This window comes from Liolophura sinensis, chromosome 1 (genome assembly GCF_032854445.1).
Source record: "Liolophura sinensis isolate JHLJ2023 chromosome 1, CUHK_Ljap_v2, whole genome shotgun sequence".
Lineage (NCBI taxonomy): Eukaryota > Metazoa > Mollusca > Polyplacophora > Chitonida > Chitonidae > Liolophura > Liolophura sinensis.
Genome location: NC_088295.1, coordinates 13436898 through 13455186, shown reverse-complemented (window position 1 = coordinate 13455186; position 18289 = coordinate 13436898). Strand labels below are relative to the sequence as shown.

Genomic DNA, 18289 nt, shown 5'->3' with positions numbered 1-18289 from the left:
TGTCTTAAACAATTACTGGGACAATCCACATGTGCCACAAATTAGATGATTTTTGAGTTTTATATTTGCACTGCCTTAAAACATTAGAAAAAAAAGAAGATTTTGCCCGTAAAACAGAAATATTAATTGATGAGGCCTAAAGACTCAAAAGTATTGTACATCTGGATACAGTTCAGAGACCTCCAAGTTGCTCCAAAGATGTACAGGAGAAACAGACGGCAGAAATAGTTAACTGTTGTATTTCTAATTTGATAATATAAAAGAATACCAGTAAGTTAATGACCATGCAACCTGATGAAGAACTGAGTAATGATTTGTTCACTCAAGACAACAAAATTGAATATTATATTCGATTATTATTTTAAATAAAATGACAAACTTTATTCGAATGAAGTGATGATTTACAAGAAAACTGATGGATTGTATTGCATGCACCAAGATTAAAACCAATTGAGACAACAAGCCTCAACAGAGGTGATTTAGACTACCTGTGCAGAAACAAGGTTTGCGTCACAAATGGTGAAAATATAAAATGAAGTGTGAAGTGTTCATCAAAGATGGCAGGATTAATTGCAGATGATGGATTTATCTGTCTCTAGTCACCCCAAAATGTTGTCTTCTGTTGTACTCATGGGAGGAATGGAGAGGATCTGAAAAGAAGAATAGATGGTGCTTTAAAGCATAATAACCAAGCAGAATTTGTTGCATGAACAGCATTTATATCTAAAACCATCTGGCATTGGGCTGATGTGAACAGGTATCAAAAATAAATAAGAACACATAATGTGGGTAGTGTGTGCACTACATAAAAACAACTAGCTCTAGAGGAATGCACTTAACTGAAGCTAATGAGGCAATCATGAGCACTGACCCAGGAGATGAAGAGTCAGTTGTGCAGTACATAATTTAATTTGGCTTTTAGGATTTGCAAGTAAATTGCATGTTTTGTTGAATTTGGCAGAATGCTTCTAATTTATTTATCTGATAGTTTGTTAATGCTGTACCGAAGACTTGTTGACTCGTATAATGTTCATGAGTATTATGGTTAATGAAATGGGAGTGCCCATGGAAAACCACAATTTATTTATTTGGTGTTTTACGCCATACTGAAGAATATTTCACTTATACGACAGCGGTCAGCATTATGGTGGAAGGAAAACTGGGCTCAAAACCCACAACCATCTGCCAGTTGTTACCAAACCTTGCCACCTAGGACCGCAGAGGGCATGAACTGACTGCGACTGCATTGGTGACAGGCGAATAGCTCTGAATACAGGCAGCCGACTAGGGCCATACATGAACTCTGTTATACCTCTGTGTACATATACTTTGTACAGTAATGTACAGTATTACAGTACAGATATTGTGTTGTGTATATTGTAGCTGAGAGGAGATCGAGATGGGTGAGTATTATGATGCTGCTAGTTTATTTACTTATTTGATTGGTGTTTTGCAATGGACTGAGGAATATTTTACGTATTTAACAGCAGAAAGCATTATGGTGGAAACCAGTGAGAGTACAAAGGGAACTTAGTTCACAAAATATAAGCCAATTATTGATGAAAAGTTTTGACTGAACAGACACACAGATGAACAAACTGTTTCACAGACCAAATATACGCACCATCTGCAAGTGCAATTTAAAGACACCAATTTTGTTCGCATCTGCAAACAATAACACTGATGGCTGCTGTGGTTTTACTGTCTATACTGTAAATGCATTGGCAACCATTACACTTTATACTCTAGGGCTTGCAATAATGGGTTAAATGCTAAACTGTAACAGATTAAAGCAACTGTGTCACACTTTTATTACAAAATGACATTTGGAAGTACGGGTGGTGGAGAATTTATTTACATAACTCACTCACATGTACTTGTGTTTTTACGAAAGGTGAATGTCAGCACTTGGCTTGCATCATGGTTGACAAGGATCTTGAAGATGCCTTTGAATGAATCTGGAATATAATAAAGTTGGAGGTAAGATAACTATGTACAACAATTTTTTGGGCAAATGGAATAATATTATGTAGTGCATATATATATACATCAGAAAAGACATGATAAGCTTAAGTCAAAAGATCGCTTTGGTGTATTTATGTATTTGTTAGCTTGATTACACATATATTTTGTAAAAGTGTTGCCTACATGATTTACATACATTATGCTAAGGGAGGGCATGAGATTGACCGCTGATGCTGCAAATGGTTGTGCCTTGAATAATATTTAATGTGTTACCGTTACAAAAATGTAACTACATGCACAGTTAACCACATATTTTGAAAGGATTTTATTTAAATTAACTGGTTTGGTTTGAGAATTGGCAGTAAACAAGAACTATTGTTACTAATTAACTGAAACACCTGCAGCTACACAGTGCATGTACATGTAGCAACAAGGAACATAAAATTGTGAGGAGGAAATCAGTGCAAAGAGACACGTTAACAAAATGGGTTACTAATACACAGTTTCTTTGATCTACATATACACATTTAACCAAATTGACTCAATTTTATGATTGATAAGAAGAACCATGACGAAGTTGCACTGATGGAGAGGCAATATGATAAACAGTGAAACAATGATATACATATGAAAGTGACCTTATTTGATTTTGGTTTGAAGCAATACCGAAGGCCATGTGTAGAAAAAACTAGAAGGTTGTGATGCCAAACATTAAAAATAACATTTTATGAAATGCAACTAAAATTCATGCTTGGGAGTTTTGGAGTGTGTTAATGAGAGAAATTGGTATGAAAACAAAAGCTTTTTATTGGTAAACTGTGATATTTTTGCTCAGTATGTCAGCTAGTTTTAATAACAGTTTGATTAGTTTGGGTGTGCAACAGTTTCAGAGACAAACTGTTTTGTGGACATTAAATGGCTCTACATATGGCCTTGATACTTCATAATATTTGATTATTTGTGCATTTCACTGAGACCATGGCTGTGCCCAAAAAAAAAACAAAAAAACATAGGCCTTTGGTCAGCAGCTGTGAGCTTTGCCACATGCAACACACAGGTTTTGACTGGCAGTGCTAGACAAGTGCATTCTGTGTTGTGTGAATTTTACTTCTGAAACCAACTTCTTTGATGACGACCACACAAGCATGGTCGACGGATTATTGTCATGCTTAAAGAGCCATAAAAATTAAGAGCGGGATGTGTACAATTGCCTTCCAAACTGGGGTGGCTATATGTATCTTGTGTATCTTAACCACTGGGCCACTGCCTGCAAACTACAATATACTGGATGAAGGCAAATGTTTTGAAACCAACCTTAGGTATTACCTCAGCACCAGGAGTGGTGTAGACCACTTGTTGCAACTTTGAGTGCAATTGGGAAGTGCCTTTGTTTGCAAAACTAGTAGCATATACAGACATTGTAGCACACTTGTTGACTGTGGCACATGTTGCTATGTTATTTTACAATGATTTGCAACAGCATAACGGAAGAACATAAACAGATAATGTAACAGGAGTTTAAGGTTGAAATGGCAAAATAGGTGGCTGTTGATAAACTTGAAAGATGATGTGTCCTTACCAATGTTGCATAAAAGGTGAAAAGATTGGCCTACCCCCATATTGACAAGAATGCTGAGGATAAGTAAACCTGAAATTTAAAAAAGGTACATGGTAAATTATGCTTTTTTTTCACTGAACACATACTACATGTATGATAAAAGGAAACTCAAGTAATGTTATAAGAGATTTGTGTTTTAAGATAAACTTTACATCATTTAATCAATGTGATAACAATGAAGTATGCAACGATTAGTTGCATACTTTAGATTAGTTAGGAAAATGACCAAGCCTCTGGTCATAAAACAATTGGCACACTATCGATATATTATGAGAGAAGGCTTTAATCAAGAGCATGTATGAGCAACACAACAGTATGAGGCTTACAGAAAAAGTGTAATGGTGTAAGAATGCAATAAAAACAAATGACAACAACATGTTATGCTAAACTTATAATTGCTACCAAAGGGCTCGCTGTATGAGACACATGAAAGCAAAACTTCGGCCAATGCATAAAGAACTGAAATCGTGAATTTGGTAATTTACAGTAATTAATATGCTCAAGGAGATTTATATGTATGTAAAACTTCAGGTCAATACATGACATACTTTGTAAGATACCAACCCTATACTGTGCTCTACAAGTGGGCAAACCCTGAGCTCAATACCCGCAGTACTTTTTAAGTTACCACCTCCTAACATTTTGTTTAACATCGTTTTCTCCATTATCAGATGCAGATGCTGACGCCCGGGGTACGACATAAGCTACAAAGTTTTAACCATAGAGGCTGCTGATAACAGAAGCTGCAATACATGAGCATACTGATGCCAGAGAGCAACAAAGCCATTTTAGGGGGGAAAAAATAACAAAAATTCAACATGTAAAAGATGTACATATATACAGCTATGCACAAGCCACAGATGTGTGAACATGAAAACAAAATATGTTTAGACCTGGAAATTTTGTATGATTTTAATACAGCCATGAGATTGAAATAATACACAAATACTAACAGAACTGAGGAAAAAACAACTGAAGCAAGTATGTTGATTAGAATCTGCATTGGTAACACATGACAAGTTTATAGCCATATGATGGCCTAGTTAATGGTTTTGGGAACCTGAATAATATAGTTTCTGTACAAAGAGTTAAGATTAGCATAGATTTTCTGGACATAGTTTACATGTATAAAACTTAAACACAAAAGTGGACACAGGCGTAAAATAGACATTCATGTAACATGATCTAAAGGAATATACAAGTGTGATGGAAACACAAACACATCTGAGATTAAAATATTGAGGAATAAGACGGAATGTTCAAGCAGTTGAACTTGGAACACAAGGGATTACTGTAAAGTCCTTATTATTCTCTGGAATTTATTTTTGTGGGTTTTCTCCAAAACTATGTTTTGCTGGAATTAATTTTTGTGTATTTAAGAGAATACTGAAAGACAAATCTTAAAATCTTAAATTTTCCAAGATATGGCCCAAATTATTCAAGCACGTCAAAACCTGAATCATCATGGGTGGCTTTAATTCTCCTTTGTTTCCTGCAGTGTCACTATCCTTGTGATCTGGATCATAGATTAAAACAATGGGGGATGCTTTAACACTACGTAAGAAGATTATCTTCGCACCTACTGTGAGCAGTACTCAAACAGGTGTCACTTCCTTTTTGATTCACTGATGAGTACTTTTAAAGTACTCATCAACTTCTGGCAAAGTGACCTGTCACCTTTTGAGCAGTTTACTTCAAAACATGTGAATTCACATTATCGGCGCCAATCACTCATTCTTTATCAAGCAACACGGTAAGTTTTGCACTGTTTTCAGTTTTAAATCGTCCTCTGTAGCAGGTTAGAAACCGCAAACATTGCTGTAGCTGTCAAAACGGCCATTGTGTTATACACACTTCACAGTTTGTTAGAACTTATTGGATCACAAGGGAGGACACAGCTAATGACATAGCGCTTATCACAGCGACATTCATTAGAAGCCAGCACATGCTAGAATGTACTTTTCTTTCACTTTACTGGCACAGTGAAGACTAATCTAACTACAGACGAATGAACTCCCACTTTGTTTTATACCAACAAAGCCTTAGCATCAGAGTTTGTACATATTTAAACCATAATTTACCTTCGACCTGTAGCACATCATTCAATATTGGATATTTTTCGCTGAAATTATTTTTTGCGGTAAATTATTGATACGAAAATTAGTTCTATGCAAAAATTAAGTACTTCACAGCATTCTGTTTTTGCTAACCATACACAAAAACACAATTAGAGGTTTTACACAAATGCATTTTTGAGACAGTGTGAAGCCGAGAATGGCATAACATAAACATGCATTAGGGGAATGTTATGGGAACTTGATGCACGCAACATTTAAAGAAGGGAACAAGTGCATGCTGGAAATGGTGCATGTTGTTGGCATACTGTATAAATGATAAATTTATTTATTTCATTGGTGTTTGACGCTCAAGAGCATTCCAGTACAGCATTATGGTGGGAGGAAACTGGGCAGAGTGAGGAGGAAACCCACAACCATGCGCAGGTTGCTGGAAGACCTGCTCATGTACGGCCAGAGAGGAAGCCAGCATGAACTAGAGTTGATCTCTTAGCGACTGGGTCACATGGCAGCACTGGCGTGCTAACTCCCTAACTCCCTCAGACAAGAAGGCCAATCTTGTTTCAATGGTATTAAAAAAAGGATATGTGACATATGCAATGGCTGTAGGTTTGATGGGTTGCACAAACAGAAATTTAACATGCATGTAAAGAAGTACTTCCGAGTGATTATACTGAAATTTGAAACATGGTGCATGAATGGCAGATGATGCCAGTAGGTGATGTACACATAGAAGTAAGGGTGCAGTGCATACTTCCAAAACGTAGCATATCACTAAACTGACATACATCGGTCGCAGAAAAGGACAGGCATTACGAGCAACCACATCATACACTGGGCCTACTGTGAACTAGGCAAGGATCTCGGCTGTGATCTTTTAATATGGGGTTAGGCATAGATCACAGCCGAGGAGTCATCCAGGTTAAAACAGTGGTATGTAAAAATAGCCAAGCGCGGAGAAACTACGCGCAACAAAAATCTGTGCAAAATGTACCAGTACATGCATTAACAGGACAAAACTCCAATGAATTATGTTCACCGAGTCATCCTCTGCCAAGTTTTCCAACATTCTATACCCTTTACGGCCAGTAAATCTAAGATAATTCACAGTTGTGACTTACGCTCACATGCCGTGTTGACATTTTGACCTACAAAACCATGTTACTGCTACCCGCCCATGTGCATTCATGGTTGACCTTTCATTACGTCACTATGTTTTGAGCTGGCTGTCAGTTCTGACAGGCACAAAGCCATGTGACTGAGGAGATTCAAATTTGACAGAAGCCTATGGCACAAAATGACAGACCTCACAGTTTGTGCAAACTATCAGATTAAAATTATTTTTTTAGCAAATGAAAAACGTGGGTTACCTTCGACATCCGCTCCATTCAAAATTGGGTACCATAGGCATTACGGTGCGTGAAGGCCTTGATAGTTTTTTGCCAAAGGATGTGGCAGGTACGTCAGAAAAGACAAAACGCTCCCTGACTGTTACCATTTGCTGTTGACAGCAACAGCTGGCAAGTCGTCAGAATTTCAATTTCCGGAAATTTTCCGGAAAGGTTATCCACTGCTGTGCAAGCATGCCTCGCTAACCCAGATTTTAAAAACATGCCAGCACATGGCGACCTGCCAAATATAACCATATTTTTGACTTCAGCTAAGATTTACAGGAGAGTGGGGATGTAAAGGCGAGTAGCGGCTGTGGCAAGATGTGCGTAAATATTTTAGCTTTCAGAATAGCCGTGCTTTATGTGTATTCAGGACGAATCTAAAACGCATGCATTTGAATTGAATGAGGTTGTAGCTCTTTGTAAGCAATATTCCGAAATCGGGTGCAGACAACTCTCGGGCTAAGGATGGCTAGCGGTCCAGTATATATAAGCCACTCTTAGACCGAGGTCTCGGGCTAACTGTGGACAACACCAGTGTGTTGAGGATAGCACACTGAGAACCAAAGAGTGCTGGGAAAGTAAATGCTTACATATATTTCTGCACAAACCTAGCCACATAGAGCTACCACCAACTTTACGTTTGCAACTACTAAGTTGGACTTATTAAATACTGAGGATGAGTACGTCATGCACTAACAATGCTAAAATAAAGAGCACAACAACTTTGACAGTTTGCGCTGTTGTAACTAGCCTACATTGTACACTGATGAACTCAAATGGCACAGAATGGCAAGCGTAATTCATAGATTGGCGAGCACTGTTTGGATTAATTATGATGCGTATAAAATTTTACCTAAAAAATAGTAAAAATAAGTGAGCTTACATCAGCTGAGGTAGCAACACCTTCCATTGAACTGAAGTTACATGTGCCAATGATCGACCCGAGTGCCTGAGTAAGAACTGCTGTGATTGGACGAAACAGCCAGGTTTGTAAGATACGATCTGATTGAGTCCAACAATTTGCGGTCAAGCCATGGTGTTGTTGTGAAACACAAAGATGGCCGACTTGACGTGAGATCACACGAGTTTGATCAGAGCGGCTTGATAAAATTAAATACAGACCAAAATGGCACAAGTTTGAACGTGAGTTTTGTTTAATTTTGAATCCACATGTGCTTTTACATTTCTATGACTTGCGTAATTGGGAAAGGTGCCCTGTTTTGAGTAGATTGTACTTAAATTGAAGTCACGCAAGGTAAAAGCATTGGCTTTGTTACAACAACAACGTGTGAAGAAGATCGAATGTGTCGGTGTAGAATCCTTTGTTTCACAGTTGGCACAAATAAATGGTATCTGAAATTTATATGAACATTTGTGACTGTGATAATTCAGTGGTGGTCATCAAATTATTGTTGATGACAGCAAATTCCAGCGGAATCAAGAGACCAATTCTTGCGTTGGAAAGTGCAATCTAACAAAGGGAGACTACTCTAGTCCAGTTATTCACGTCATGTTGTCTTAAGGCATCTTACGTCGATTTTTATTTATTATAAGTTATGTTAAATAAAACATTGAGCTCTCTTTTTACAAAGGATTAAGGTTGGTAAAGAGTACTAACTTATTTTGTGTTTTTCAGCCGAGTATAATGTACGTGCTATTTAATATTTATATACTGGTGAAATGGCATGATTTCCTTAACTGATAAAAGTGATATTTCACTCGGTTAAGTATCACTTTTTTTATTAAATTTTGATATTTCAAACGAAAATGCCATGACGTCCAATCCGAGCTCAGTGGGACCGCATTATAATACAAGTTTAGTCAACTTTAACATTTCTGTATACGTCACGCATCAAGACACAGGGTTGTTGAGGATGTCATGTACTGTGTCAGTGTATATGTACAGGTCTGTGAAGGTCTACCGCTATAAACATTGCTTAAACTTGTTTTAAACTCAAAATCATGCTATTGTTTAGCTGTAAAAAGTGAATAGAATATTGCACAGGTGTTTATGGTATTCAACCTACACTGTACAATATCGCCTATATCCTATTGAATATATTGTGATGCTCAAACAAGCTAATGACGTAGTAGTTTATAAATTGTTGGAAGAAAGCATAATCGCCTCCAGTGTATAAATTGGCTGTAGAAGTGGTTTTACCATTCTAAAATAGAAATTGACCTACTGCCTTTATTGAGATTACATCTCTGATATAATCATAAGCATCATCGATTCATTCATTTCAGGGATGTTGATTTGCATTTGTGCTACTTCTTAATTTTCACATTTTTTTTTACAGGTATGAATACTCTGTAGATCATATCTGTATATGCCTGATGATACTGGTATACTGGTAAAGAGCAAGAAAGCAATGGAACCTACATGTATTCAGCTAGTATCGAAAGAGAGTGGAATAAGTGCAGAGTCCATGGATGGAATGATGGAGAGGGAAGAAAGTTTGTTAGTAAATGAGGAAACCAGCCAGTCGTCTGAGGTGCCAGATGGTCATGACAGTGAACATGACCACCTTGTTGAGGAAGGACTGGGGAGTGACGGTGCAACTCAGCCTGCACCCAGTGCCAGTGTTCTTCTAAATGACAACCACAGCACACCCAAGATCCAGAATCAGTTCCACATTCAGACTAACCTTATACCCAAGGCGTCAGTGGAGGAACAGAATTCAGAGTTGGTAGGGCTGGGGTTGGAAGTCTACAATCAGGATGATTTAGAACAGGGTAAGATGGTGCTGTGATTTTATGCAATTTCACTATTTGTTTGTTTGTTTGTACATTTATTCATTCAAAGCATAACCATTTATTCAAATTTCAGATTGATTTTGTAGTAACATAAGAGGTGTAGCATTGTATATGTGAGACATTTTTTTCTGAGGTTAAAGGAACAAGGTAATAAGATATGAAGTTGATTTCACCAGTTGTAGCTTTTCCCTGTACGCTGAACAAAATTTACATTCTGACTGATTTATAATGATGGATTAGTAGATTCTAATGATTAGTTTTTTGATAATATCTGAAAATTGGAACCGTACAGCGTGTATTATCATTTTCTCCCAGGTATAATGGCCCAGGTAGATCAAGCAATGGCTAAGGAAGAAGAAGAGAGGCTTAAGAAGTTGATTGAGAGACAGTTAACCAGTGTACAGGAGGATCTAAGGTACTGAGGATTCACCTTTTGTCTCTATAGTGGTATGGCTACTGTACATTACTCTGAATTCTCTTATACTTCATTACACATGCTACAGCATGTGGTTGGTGAACAATGTGATCTTTAATGCAGATGGTAAAAGATCCACTTGAATGCCATTTTACTAAATTGGAGTTCACAATATCACAAAACATGGCAACTCCGGGCTCAAATGACTGAATGATCAATCAGCCCCTGCCCAACAAGATTGTATTGTTTAATCCAGCTCTCGCTGTTCTTATCAACTCAACCCTGTTGATGGCTCTCACTGGTTTGGCTTTGGCTTTAAATCGATACATAATCAAAGCTGATTGGCTGACTGTGGAGAAAGGGTTTCATGGGTTAATCTCTAAAGCCGTGGTCTTCCATACCTAAAAATCCTCTTAAGCTAGGGATAGCGTTTACATACCAATATCTCACACCAACCGATTGGAATCGATTCTGTATCCGAAGTCAGGATTTTTCTTGCACACCTGATGAAGTGCAGTGGTTTTCTTTCGACTAAGTCCAGTTTGCAAAGCCTGCAAAAACCTGACTGTCAGTGTATATTAAAGTGAAATATTCTCAAATATGGCATTAAACCCCCATCATATAAATAAATAATTTAAAAATTTTCAGAGCCACTTGTGAGGAGTTAGGGAGGATTGGCAGAGTAATTCGGACTGTAACCAGCTCAAAACAGGCAGAGACCAACAAAGAGGCAAAAAAACACTTGGAGGCTGCTAAAAGGCAGAGAGAAAACAAGGTTCTTCATTATTGCAACTAATAATCTACACAAATTTAAGGGATAATGAAGATAAATATTTTTAAATGATTACATGTATATGAGTGTGTGTAATGCATTTATATATCATAAGTCTTGTTTGTTTGTGACAAGTCAAGCTTACAAATGTGAAATTTCGATTAAATTAGGCAACTTAGTATGCCTTACGTTGAAAGAAAAAAATAAAAAGCTTAAAAAAATTGAAATGTCCATTGGAAACACTATCTCTTTATACTGTTCACAGCTAAGCCAGATGAAAAAACTTAAAGCAAAGAAGAGAGCTCTTTTGTCTAAGTTGGATGGCAAAGAAATGGATGCTAGTCTTATGGATAATGGTAAGTCTTACAGAACAAACTAAAGCCTGGTGGAAACAGAAAAGTGCTTATAATGCAGTAGAGATATTCACTGTATAAACTGTTTGTTTCTTTCTGACTGTGCTTAATTTTGTCTGCTCAACTTTGACAGTTGAATTCCTCCTGTCTTTCAGCTCTGGTTTATAACTTTATATGCTTTTCTTCTTAATGCCTTTTTGGTTGGGTATATCCAATCATTTACATGTATATTTTCACTTTTCCATTTGATGTTTTTCTTAGATGAAGATCTTCAGTTCTTTGACCAAGCCCTTACTAAGGGAGGCAATGTGGAAACAGAAGAAGAACGCATGATCAAGTTAGGTGAGATGACACCTTTTGGAACTGTAATGAAAACAACTGATGCCAAGAAGCAGAGTGCTGCTGTAGTAAAGGTAGCAGTGAAGAATAAAGCCCCGGTTGTGTCTGACTTTGAGGTGTTCCTACAGAAGAAAGATGACACATACTCGAGTAAAAAAGGAAAGGCGTTGAAACACAAACCTCTGGGTTGTTCCAAATCAAGTCATCGTAAACCCCACGATTCAGGTGCCAAAGTGACTTATGGTCAGCCCATGGCCAGTACTTCAAAATCTAACAAATCCAACTGGTTTGATGAGCACGATAAAAAAGTGTACAGGACTGACAGGGACTTCTCAAGTGCTGGTATTAAGAGGAAGTTACCAAAACTGAAGCATAACTTTAGTGGTGACCCTGAGTTAAGTGATCCTCCCAGTGATGGTGAGGAGGATTGGGAAGATCAGGAGGATGACAGTGAAGAAGAATATCGTCCAGACAGGGACTGGGGGGAGGAGGATAGTGACTATGAAGGTATTACAGATAATATAATAGCTATAGCATATACACTACGCCTCCAGGGGAGCACATTTTACTTTATAATAATCTACAAACAAAAGCATGTCAAGCTAAAAAGAAAAAATGATAGCAAGAATCTGCATATCATGTAAGTTCTAGTAGGTATGAGATTTATTTGAACATGGTATGTGTCTGCAAATTGCTGATGTGGCGTTAAACCTCAGTTGGGGGCATTGCGGCCTAAGTGGTTAGCGTGCCAGCACGTCACAATGAGCTAGGAGGTTCTAACCAATGCAGTCGCTGTGTATCTAGCTGTCGTATAAGTGAAATATTCTGGAGTATGGCATAAAACATCCAGTAAATAAATAAATTAAACTTCAGTCGTCATTTACTCATTCAAAGCATTTTAGGTAACACATCAGTTGTGTGATGTGCTCATATAACTTTTCAGATTTTTATTATCTCAACTTAATGTTTGGGAATTATTTGATCAAATGGGTTAAACCCTTTTGAAATTTGGTGTTACACAATCATTACTTAGTATTGTGTACATTCATTATCACTGTATGAGTGTTAGTTTCATTGAAGTGTAATTGAATGTTCAGTGATTACTTCCCCCATGTTGACATGTCTGCATTGTACACCTTACATTGGAAGGTCAGCCCTCTCCTAGGAAGAAGATAAAGGCAGGTCTAAAGAGAAAGAAACCATTAGGCCAGAGCTGTTCAGATGAAGACAGTGGACTAGGTGTTATAAAGGGAAAATGCAAGACGGAGAAGGACAACTACCTGTCAAGGACAAGGGATGATGGGAACTATAACTATTACCAGAAGAGATTAAAGTAAGATAAAAATAGGAAAGATGTTTTGTGTAAGTTTTCTGACTCTTATGTGTCTCCCATGAATCATATCTCATCCAACATTTCACACAATTTTAGAAGGTTTTGGAAACATTTGGACAAAAATGCACGCATAAAGAAAAGCAAGTAATATCTAACATGTACTGTTTGATGACTGCCTGTTTTCCCTATTTTCAGGACGTACAAAAAGACAGAGGCTGCTCGGAAAAGGAAACAACAAGAGGAAGGTTTGTCAGATTCTGATGATGAAGAGACAGAGTTTGAGGGAGGCCTGAAAGTCCCTGGGAAGCTCTGGAGCAAACTGTTTGGGTGAGATAGAACTGTGAGCATGCCTGTCAAAGCTAAAGTACATACATATATTGAAATAATCAGACATAAGTTTTAAATTTCTGGTTCATGCCCTTTCTAAAAATGAACAAATGTAAGAATTTTAAGTGGTGTATGCCCCCAAATGATTTGGTTTTATGAGATACAAATATATGCCTTCAGTATGACCTAATGTTCTTCTGTGTAATGTATTATCAACATCCTATTTCAGCATGATTCCGGTGCCAACGTGATACATACTCTGCCCATGGCTAGTGGTTTAAAACCTAGCAAACCTAATTTGTTTCAACAAACATACACCTATTCAGGCCTGCATCTCTCCTGTTTTGTATTGCAGCTATCAGAGAACAGGTGTCAAGTGGCTCTGGGAGCTACACTGCCAGCAGGCTGGGGGCATTGTAGGTGATGAGATGGGACTAGGCAAAACCATACAAACTATCAGCTTCCTAGCATCAATCAAAACTAGCAAGATTAAACAGAGGCCATTTAGGTGAGCTGAATGTACATTTACCTTTCAGCAACTTTGACGATAGATGTGAAACTAAACAGGTTAACAGAGGGTAAGAGTTTCCTGATTAGCAAACCCTGTCAAGATACGAGAGATATGGAAGCTACTCACAGGTTTTCTTCAGTGGTAATTAGTTAAGTGGTATCATTTTTGTGACTGCCCAATGCTTTTGCCTCTGTGTGAACAGATATGTGGGACTGGGGCCTTGTATCATTGTGTGTCCAGCTACCGTCCTTCACCAGTGGGTTCGGGAATTCCACAAGTGGTGGCCGGAATTTAGGGTGGCAATCCTCCACTCTTCAGGCTCTTTCACTGGCACAGAGGTATGATGTCTAGTTAGGACTGGGATCATGTTAATACATAACGCATCTAATACTATTTCTTTTCTAATTTTAATGGTCAGATTATTTCCATTTCACATACGCATATTATACGTGTATGAAAGGAAGCCATCCTTGTTCCATAGGTAACGTAAAGGTTTGAATTTCTGTAATTTTATCGATAGGAAAAAACAGATTTTATGATCATTTTGTAAATGTTAAATATATTTTTTGATATTTGTGTTATATTGTATTATCTAGGACGCTCTTATCCATAACATCGTGAATCAGCATGGCATTTTGATAACGTCTTACACCAGCCTGGTTCACAAGCAGGATGCGTTAATCCAGCATGACTGGCACTACATCATCCTGGATGAGGGTCACAAGATCAGAAATCCCGATGCTCAGGTCACTCTGGCCTGTAAACAAGTGAGGCCTTAGAACAAACTTCCAAGTACCTCTTTGTAATGTCATGTCTACGTTTGGACCAAGACTATCAAAATAAACTGAGAAGAGGAAAAGCTTGTAAATTTCCTGTCTTAGGGTGAGAACAACCCAAACAAGAAACTTCACCCTATATTTCTTTCAACTCTAAATAAAGTTGGTAGAGTACTAAATATTAGAACCATTGCTGTGTTGGATACATGTATGTATATATATACATCATCTTTGATATTTTTCTGTTTTCCAAGTTCAAACTATGATATAAATGTTGAGCTGTGGACTCTGTTTGGGACAAGTATGACATTCTATCTTCAGTTCCGCACTCCCCACCGCATCATCCTGTCTGGGTCACCCATACAGAACAACCTGAAGGAGTTGTGGTCGCTCTTTGACTTTGTCTTCCCAGGTAAATTGGGCACATTACCCGACTTTATGACCCACTTCTCAGTGCCCATTGTCCAGGGAGGATATGCAAATGCTTCACAAGTCCAGGTATGTGGATCAGTTTTGAAGAAATAAATATCAGTTTATTGGATGAAAAGGTAAAATTCGAGCAGTTTGGGGGTCAACTGTATGAGTTAGAATATGTTTTTAACTGTGTTTAAAATTGGAGTAAAATGTGTCTATTGTAAATGCTGTGTATTGTTGCTAAAACAGTTATGAAGCAAAAGACTTTCACTGCTTTTTGTCTGACAACAGGACTGTCTGTTAGTAAGCACATGTGACTTATTTGTGACAGGTTCAGACAGCATACAAGTGTGCCTGCATCCTAAGGGATACAATTGCTCCATACTTGTTGCGCAGAATGAAGGCAGACGTAAAATCATCTGTGCAGCTGCCAGGCAAAAGTGAACAGGTAGGCAAGGGTGTCTCCCTTGATTCTCCTTACCAGTGTTGTGTTGATTTGACAAACCGTAATGTTTTTATCCTATGTGTAAAATGTGAACAATTTTCTCACTATGAATGTACAAATGGCTATATTTTCAGCTGGTTTGTCACCATTTTTAATAACGATAATAATAATGGTATATAAAAATATGTTGTGTGATCGACAGGTTCTGTTTTGCCGGCTGACTGATGAGCAGAGAGACATTTATCAGGAATATTTAGATTCCAAGGAGTGCAGTGCAATTCTGGCTGGTCGATATAAGGTGAGGCATGTTAGGCTCTGTTCTGATCTTACTCGTATTTTGTCTCATTGAGTGAGTTGAGATTTCTGTCAAATAAATTACAGATTTCTCACCTCTTGTATGTGTTCACCTTTACTGAACTCTTGATTGTGGTTGTATTGTAATTGATGATTACATGCTGTGTATCCTTACAGATGCAGGGCAAGCTCAGGTGCATGTTGTAAATACACAAATTTGAAAATAAATCTTTGGTTTTATGAAGTGCGGTATCATTCCTTTGAGGTTAATGGAGTCATTTCTATGTCTGCTTGCAGGTGTTTGCAGGTTTGATTACACTGAGGAAGATCTGTAACCACCCAGACATCTCCACAGGAGGCCCTCGGGTTCTCGTCGGCCAGTCCACAGAGGGGGATGAAAGTCTGGAGTATGGCTACTGGCGACGCTCCGGAAAGCTAATTGTGGTGGAGTCACTGTTAAAATTGTGGCATAAACAGAGCCAGAAGGTGTTGCTCTTCACTCAGAGTAAACAGGTGAAAGAGGATTCTGCAGTGAGAATGACAAACTGTCATCAGAGTTGTCTTCCTTGAATCATTAGACGTACGGCACATGCATTACCTAGCTTTTATGCAAGAATAGTGGTTGCACACTCATTCCACAAGAAGCATTGTTAACCATTTCTGGGCATATAGGTTATGCTTTTAAAACACTTGATGTGTAAAGCCTTAGTTCAATTTACATCCTCATGATAATGGACCTGCCCACTTGATTTTTTTATGTTTGTTCTCTGATTTCAGATGTTGGATATCTTGGAAAGTTTTGTTAAGGACGTTGGTTACAGTTACTTAAGAATGGATGGGGGAACAAGTATATCAGCCCGCCAACCACTCATTAATAAATATAATAGTGTATGTATCGTACCCTTTCAAAGCTACAGTTGTTTAACATGTGGTATTTAATTTTATTGTGATCATCCAGGTGTAAGAAAGTGTAATCCAATTGGTTAACCTTTTTTATTCATACCTCATGAAGTGGACAAAACAAGGGGAGCACTATTTTCTGAGAGCAGAAGTGGAAGGTAGAACCCAGAAAATGTAAATCAGCAAACAAACCTCATTATCATTAGTACAGTAATTCAGGTTTTGACTTTAACTAAACACAGGTGATTTACTGCCTTACAAGTGCAAAAGGCTCCCCCTTTCCAGACCAAGATATTCACTGTATTCCTGGCAAATTGTTTTAACATCTCTGTTTATAGTCATAAACTTCCATTATTGAATTGCTTCTGGAAATTACCTGTTTTGAATAGTTTCCTGAATTTTTGATTTGAACAGAGTTATTTCCCTGCCATAGATCTTATGTGTATATACAAGATGAAATAGATTTCTACTTTAATTTCAGAACCCTGACATCTTTGTGTTTCTACTGACGACCCGTGTTGGAGGGCTGGGTGTAAATCTAACTGGGGCAAATCGTGTTGTTATTTTTGACCCTGATTGGAACCCCAGTACAGATATGCAGGCTCGTGAGAGGGCTTGGAGAATTGGTCAGAGCAGACAAGTCACCATCTACAGGTTACTCACCACAGGTACAATAGAGGAGAAAATATACCACAGACAAATATTTAAACAGTTCCTGACAAACAGAGTATTGAAAGATCCGAAGCAAAGACGCTTTTTCAAAACCAATGACTTGTATGAACTGTTTACCCTGGGAACAAATGACAACAAGGAGGGCACAGAAACCAGTGCTATATTCGCTGGGACTGGGTCAGAGATCACAGTGAGCCAAAAGGTAAATCGTTTTGATGCAATGAAGAATGAAGCTCTACCTGTCAAAAGAAAGGAGACCAAGAACAAAGTAAATGATGCAGACACAGAAACTTCCAATGACAAGACAGATAAACTGCGAGCTCTAGCAAGAAAATTGAGCCTAAAGATTGGGCAAGGAAGTCTGGGCTCTCATTCACCCTCCAATGGGGTGACGAAGGACAATGCTGAGCTGACATCATCAGACAGCTGCAGTCAGAGGAGAAAGAAAAAGAAGAAATCAAAGAGGAACAAAGATGCAGGTTTGTGTTTTGGTTTTGGATACAAATATGAAACAGTATATATGAGACTTGTTTGTGCTGAAACATGTATTATTAAGGATTAACATATTATAAGGCCGTTGGCTAATTTCCTAAAATAAACCACCAGGAGTCCAGGACCACAATTTAGCTAGTGTGTTGGCTGTCTATGTATATTATAGATTCCTGTTTGCAACGACATATATTAAACAATAGACTTGGCTTTAAAATGTCTGTTTCCATTGTTGTTATAGAGTTTGAGGGTGAAAGGATTTCTCACCTGTCTAAACTTAGTGAATATCAGCCCAATAAGAAAGCTGAGGACACAACAGAAAATATCTCCTCACATCAAGATGATTATGTGCTGAAAAAACTCTTCAAGAAAACGGGTAAGTGTGTTATCAGACAGATATAAAGAATTTTGTCAGATGTTCCTCGTTTATTTCATGTTTT

At 37.9% G+C, this 18289-nt stretch overlaps 1 protein-coding gene and 1 long non-coding RNA gene across 4 annotated transcripts in view; one reads left to right on the top strand and one right to left on the bottom strand.

The window, feature by feature from the left end:
- LOC135472141 (DNA excision repair protein ERCC-6-like) overlaps positions 1–18289 on the top strand; it is a 42650-nt gene that overhangs the window by 21752 nt on the left and 2609 nt on the right. Inside the window, exons 1-18 of one of the 2 annotated variants that reach the window (XM_064751513.1) lie at positions 8117–8195; positions 9353–9788; positions 10125–10224; positions 10873–10999; positions 11262–11352; positions 11611–12195; positions 12838–13021; positions 13217–13348; positions 13704–13856; positions 14062–14197; positions 14456–14626; positions 14957–15133; positions 15381–15497; positions 15697–15792; positions 16086–16301; positions 16566–16676; positions 17170–17839; positions 18091–18225. In XM_064751513.1, the coding sequence (XP_064607583.1) occupies positions 9383–9788; positions 10125–10224; positions 10873–10999; positions 11262–11352; positions 11611–12195; positions 12838–13021; positions 13217–13348; positions 13704–13856; positions 14062–14197; positions 14456–14626; positions 14957–15133; positions 15381–15497; positions 15697–15792; positions 16086–16301; positions 16566–16676; positions 17170–17839; positions 18091–18225 (3607 nt within the window). In that variant the 5' untranslated portion in view covers positions 8117–8195; positions 9353–9382. Of the gene's footprint in view, positions 1–8116; positions 8196–9352; positions 9789–10124; positions 10225–10872; positions 11000–11261; positions 11353–11610; positions 12196–12837; positions 13022–13216; positions 13349–13703; positions 13857–14061; positions 14198–14455; positions 14627–14956; positions 15134–15380; positions 15498–15696; positions 15793–16085; positions 16302–16565; positions 16677–17169; positions 17840–18090; positions 18226–18289 lie in introns of those variants that run through there. The other variant, XM_064751506.1, reaches the window with a different exon arrangement.
- LOC135461835 (uncharacterized) lies at positions 342–1886 on the bottom strand. Of its 2 annotated transcripts, none has more exons than XR_010443401.1 (2): positions 1868–1886; positions 342–650 (listed from the first exon to the last, which is right to left on the bottom strand). It is a non-coding gene; the product is annotated as an uncharacterized LOC135461835 (long non-coding RNA). The 2 variants fall into 2 exon arrangements; XR_010443400.1 differs by having other exon boundaries at positions 1872–1886.